The sequence below is a fragment of the Rhamphochromis longiceps genome, linkage group LG9 (assembly GCF_057381845.1).
Source record: "Rhamphochromis longiceps isolate RC_006_pf linkage group LG9, R_longiceps_female_GT1.1, whole genome shotgun sequence".
NCBI classification, from domain to species: Eukaryota; Metazoa; Chordata; class Actinopteri; order Cichliformes; family Cichlidae; genus Rhamphochromis; species Rhamphochromis longiceps.
In genome coordinates, this window is record NC_140565.1 from 23,869,888 (window position 1) to 23,875,268 (window position 5,381).

The 5,381-nt window shown below is 42.2% G+C and overlaps 1 protein-coding gene across 1 annotated transcript; it reads left to right on the forward strand.

Moving 5' to 3' along the window:
- Positions 1-970: 970 nt before the first annotated feature.
- On the forward strand, positions 971-2,444 carry sox32 (SRY-box transcription factor 32). Its single transcript, XM_085417804.1, has 2 exons — positions 971-1,335; positions 1,483-2,444. Exons 1-2 carry the CDS (start codon positions 1,035-1,037, stop codon positions 2,118-2,120), a joined length of 939 nt encoding a protein of 312 aa, XP_085273930.1. The 5' UTR covers positions 971-1,034; the 3' UTR covers positions 2,121-2,444.
- The last annotated feature ends 2,937 nt before the right edge of the window (positions 2,445-5,381 follow it).

Here is a 5,381-nt window from a genome sequence, read left to right on the forward strand (position 1 = left end):
GTGTTGGAATTAAATTAGGATAAAACTTTGTAAAGAAGGTGGCACAGACAGTTTGAGCTGGAATTGGAGAGCGATGCGCCAACTGCAGTTTCTGTGCGTCTGAATGTCTGAGGATTTCAATCCACTTTTTTTCGGGGAGCCAGTCAGCCTGTCCCACTGTTTATTTCATCTTTTTGCTGAGACCGATAAGGTCGGGCAATTTCTCCTTCTTGCTGTCCCGCATAATGGCTCATCATGGGTCTTTGTGTGGGCCTATCAACGCTTTTCTCTGTGTGCGTGTTCGCAAACATTTGCGAGCAGTAATCGCGTTATAAACGCGCCTTGATCACGTTTGATTCAGTTGTGTAAAATGAACTTTGATAAAGACAGTGGATGGCCGATAAGAGCTGAAAGACACAGTGTAATTAGTAACCAGCCTTGCCTCCTGAAAACTTTTGATGTGGGCTCATCAGTTCCTTCCCTGGCCCTCAGGCACTATTGATCAAAAGGCGTGATTTGGTTTTACTAATGGGGGTTTAATAGGTGGGTCAGAGGTAAAAACAACAAGGTGTGTGTGTGTGTGTGTTTGTGTGTCTGTTTTGTCCATTTAAAGAGCGCAAAGCTCACGTGTTTGTATCTGAGTATGTTAACAAGTCTTAAACCTTTTTTGATTATGTAGAAGATATAAAAGTGTCACGTTTTCACCTCACAAACATAAATCCTGTCCCAGTGCAGAACCTCCATTGTGTCATCTACACGTGGATAAAGACACAAATTACGTTGACTTTGAGTTTATTCCGTTTGACAATAAAACGGGTGAAACTTTATTTTTCTAATTAGATTAAAAAAACTGTGGGGTATAGACAGACTCTACACGGACCCCAATCTGAAGTTTCGTAAAATCGTTGATTGGGTCGCCGGGTCACAGACCTGAGAACACACCTGGAATTCACACCTTAAATCCACTCCTCCTGGCCTCCCATTGGAGGAGCGCCCACATATATAACTCTTCATCATCAGGAGGATGACAGCCAGCAACAGAGCCATCTGCAAACATGTACTTCGGTCAGGACCCCGCAGATTTCCAGTTCTGCAGCTCCGTTTCGTGCAGCGAAGAGTTGCCAATCGCAGACGGAGACCAGATGGCCCAGGTGTGTTCCCCGAGTTCAGGGCCTTCCAGCCCGCTTTCGGCGAACTCGGACTCCAGCTGCACCAGCCCCGAACCCAAATCTGCTGCGGCACAGCAGAGGGTCAGGAGGCCCCTGAACGCCTTCATTATCTGGACCAAAGAGGAGCGCCGGCGACTGGCACAGCTCAACCCAGACCTGGAAAACACCGACCTGAGCAAAATACTAGGTAAAATAAGAATCTGTGTCTTTTGTTTCTTAAATAACACAACATGTTTCAGATATGGCCTCAAACCAGGATTTTATTTTATTAGTCAAAGGTCAGTTTTATCAAGCTAGTCAATGTATAGAGCTCTACTGCTGTGTTATTCTGCAGGGAAAGCCTGGAAAGCCATGTCCTTGGCTGAAAAACGTCCCTACATGAAGGAAGCTGAGCGTCTAAGAGTGCAGCACACCATTGACTATCCTAACTACAAGTACAAGCCACGCAGGAGGAAGCAGTTTAAGAAAAGCCCAAAGACTCCAGAAGCATCGACACCTTCATTATGCAGCTCAGGCTTCAGACCTCCCTACAACCTCACCTACCTGCTCCAGAATCACCAGCAGCCTTTCCAAAATGCACACACCTTCCCAAACTCCTCAGCTAACTACACCTCTTGTCACAGCAGCTATGCAAACACCCCTGACTTCCCAGACCAAGGAAAAGAAGCCACAGCCCCAAATAATCCTATCATATACTCAAACCCTCCTGTGTACGCTGCACAGGCTAAAGGGTATTTTGACCCTCAGCAGGGCCACATCCAGGAAGGTTTCTCCAGTCCTGCAGCTCCCATTGGGAATCAGAGGGAGTTCAGGGTCTATGGAGGCCCCCAGTGCCTTCCTGGGCCATCCCTGGAGTTCTACTTAGAAAGGGTTAAGGCTGATATGCTGTATGATCTGGATCGCAGCGAGTTTGAACAGTACCTGGGTCCAAGCCCCCAGAGGCCCGAGTCAGTGGATCCCGGCAGTTACTAAGAGCAAAGCAGCCACATACCCAGACGCTTGCTCTCATGAAACAGTTCAGAATGGCATATTTATTTAAATTATATTATATATCGTAGATCTTGAGTGTGTTGTCCTTCCATGTCATGTCATTAAAAATGTAATGGAAATAATAATTAACAAATTCATTTTAATGATCATGTTGTTGTTGAGATCTTAAATTGAAAACGGTGATAGAAAACTATGATTATTTTTAATTAATTTAAACTAAAATAATCAATGTCAGTAACTTGAGGAATGAATCCTGCAGATTTTGTTAAAATCCATGCTGGTAAATAAACTTTGTGCTTTTTGGCATTTTTTAATGTCTTTATTTTATTAAATAAACACAAACATTTTTGGCTTGTACATATTCTCCACTGAGCCTTTTATAATGAAGATCAAATGGTTCAATCAATCAATCTTTATTTATAAAGCACTTTTCATACAAAAATGTAGCACAAAGTGCTTTACATGGTTAAAAGCAGCCCATCCCACCCCACCCTCCAACTCACTCCCCACACTCTCATTAACATAAACGATCATGGATACATACCCACCCCCCACCCACCCCCCACACACAAACACACTTAAAGAGTAAAATTGGGCTGGGCACACATGAGCCAGGTGAGGAAACGGTTCAATGATAGTATTATTTGTCCGAGGTTTTAAAGTGGCCACGGTGTTGTTTTGCAACCTTGCAACTTTTTACTGTGAGTTTTCCTCTTTATAATTCTTAATCAGCATTTAAAGGTTAATTAAATGATTAATAATGGTTTATAAAGCACATGTAAGCGTTAGTCACAGCAAAAACTGGTGTACAAGCAGATAACAAACTATTTTAAATATCTGTAACATTAAACTGTGTCAGAGCTATACTGGCCAGCCTCTGGCAGTCTGTTGACACACTGTTTTATCTCTCTCCACATGTCTTTCATGGCTGAGCGAAGGAAGTAGGGTGGGCGGCGGGGCCATAAACTTCCCAACTTCCTGTTTCATTTTAAAACATTTCACAAAGGCTCTAAAAATATGCCCCAAAAATCGACATATCTCCAAACTCATATGACTTTGGCTGCCAAATGTTTACCCATTTAGGAAAATGTTTACTTCCCGTCCCATATTTTGTGTGTCAGAGCCTCGAGGTTGAACTCTGTGCTGGATGAATGTGAGGGGACAGAGGCCTGAAGTCTCCAACAAACAAACAAAAACATGTCCGAGACCACACGATTGAAACCTGAAATCTCCAGAAACTAAAAGTACTTCAATAAGGAGAGCTCTTTAAAAGGAATGGGCCGATAAGGAATGTCTAGACCCCCCAGAGTCTAGACAATGGTGGTGGAGATGAAGATGGAGGCTTAAATGGAGACTGACTGATGAGGGAGAGGCAGAGATGGGGAGGAGGTGGGTTGCATGAAGGCGTCTGCAAGAGAGAATGACAGATGTGCAGTGAGATTTAATGTACGGGAAGTGAAGGCTGATTGCTTTGAAGAAGAAAGATGATACCAGTGATGTCACAATCAGCTTGACAGCATGAGAAAGTGGAAGTGATGTAAAGTTAGATTAGACTTATGCATAAGCTTCATCTGTACGCATGTTACTACTTAGCACTTCTTTTCAGTGTTTCAAAACAATTATCCAACCAAAAATCATGTGTAAACTCTTGTGCTGCACCGCTTTCACATAATAAACATGTAATAGGTCACGAGGCGTCACGTGAGCCTGGTTTGGAGGGAAGAGGGATGAAAATGTTGTGTGGTTGCAGCCGTGGTTCCTCATTAAGCTTGCTACCTGGTCGCTGTAGTTGTTAGACTATTGGATCACTGGCAAAACTTATTATAAGACTTTGACAGATTCTCAAGTGTTAATCATCGTGATTTGACAGGTAACTACTCACTTTGAAGACATTGAAAACATTTATTTACACGTGAAAATAGTCAACTTTTGCAAAATATTATTGCAAAAATAATATAAAGGTATCTATTTATTTTCTGCTGCCTGTAAAGGTCATTGTTGCAGAACGGATTGGAGCCTCTTCCAGCTGTGACAGGAGTGAGACACGTGTAACACGCTGGATGGACTCCCAGTTTATTTATAAAATGCTCCTCGACTCCACTGAAACTGAACTCCAAAGCAAATATATTCTTACCTGCTCCTTGAAAATGTCCTGGCTCTGAAACCTATAGTGTATTTGAGGATGTTTTTGCAGCAAAAAGCTTCAACATAGTACTAAAGGTGGCCCTAACAAGCTAAGTACAACCAATACTTCCTTACTTAAATGTGCCTGGCTAAAAGGGATCTGCATAAGGAAACATCATGAGTCAGTGAAAAGGACAAGAAATCTTAAAAGAGTTGGAAGGAAATGGATGAGCACAGAGGTCGAGGGAAGGACGACCCGTTCTGGAGGAGAGAGCAGAAGAGCTGATTAGGAAAATGAAGATCTAGTACTAGAGTCCACCCGCCACCTGAATGAGAGGAAGAAATCTGGCGTCAGTTCAACTCCCATGACAATATTACAAAACAACACGGCAAGGCGAAATGCAGAAAAACACGGTAGCGCACAAACATTCGGTGCAAGAACGGTCCATTAATGCAACAATAAAATCTACCCTCAGCCCCTATTTTCCCTCTTAAGTTAACTTGAACTTGGAGCTGGTGGTGCAGCTTGTTTTTCTCAAACTTTGGCCCCTCAGCAACAATTAATGAGCAGTTGCAGGAACTTCCTGAAGGAAAAACAACTGGATGATATCAGTGTTTCAGGTGAAAATATCATCAACAATAAACAGCGGTGGAAATGTCAGATGGGCAATTCAGATATCTTTGTTAGTTTTATGAAACTTAAATATTTACAGGCCTCTGTTTTATCAGGTTTCTGATTTATTAGAGTGAAAGTATTTTTTTTTAATCATCTTTAAACCTGAATTAAAGTGAGATCATCACCTACATCGAGCTTTAATTCTCACATGTGACAAAGACCGCAACGAATATGTGAAGTATTCACAGATTACAAAAGTCTCAGGTCTGAATTTCTGGACCATCTGCAAAATATTTTATGTCATCTTCTTCCCCGGGTATTTTTGCATCTGGATTGCGCCGGTAGGCTTACAGAAGCGTACTGGGAGTTTATCACCGGTGAAAAATGTGAGGAATCTCGAAATGTCAAACATGCTGTAATTCAGCAAAAGCATTCCTCGACCATAAAATAGTATCCGCGTCAGAGATTAAATATGTAATCTCTGCATGTTCAATATTGACACA

Coding starts and splice junctions, on each gene's coding strand:
- sox32 (XM_085417804.1), top strand. CDS start 1,035: ATGTACTTCGGTCAGGACCCCGCAGATTTCCAGTTCTGCAGCTCCGTT. Junction 1,336..1,482: donor CGACCTGAGCAAAATACTAG/GTAAAATAAGAA, acceptor GTTATTCTGCAG/GGAAAGCCTGGAAAGCCATG.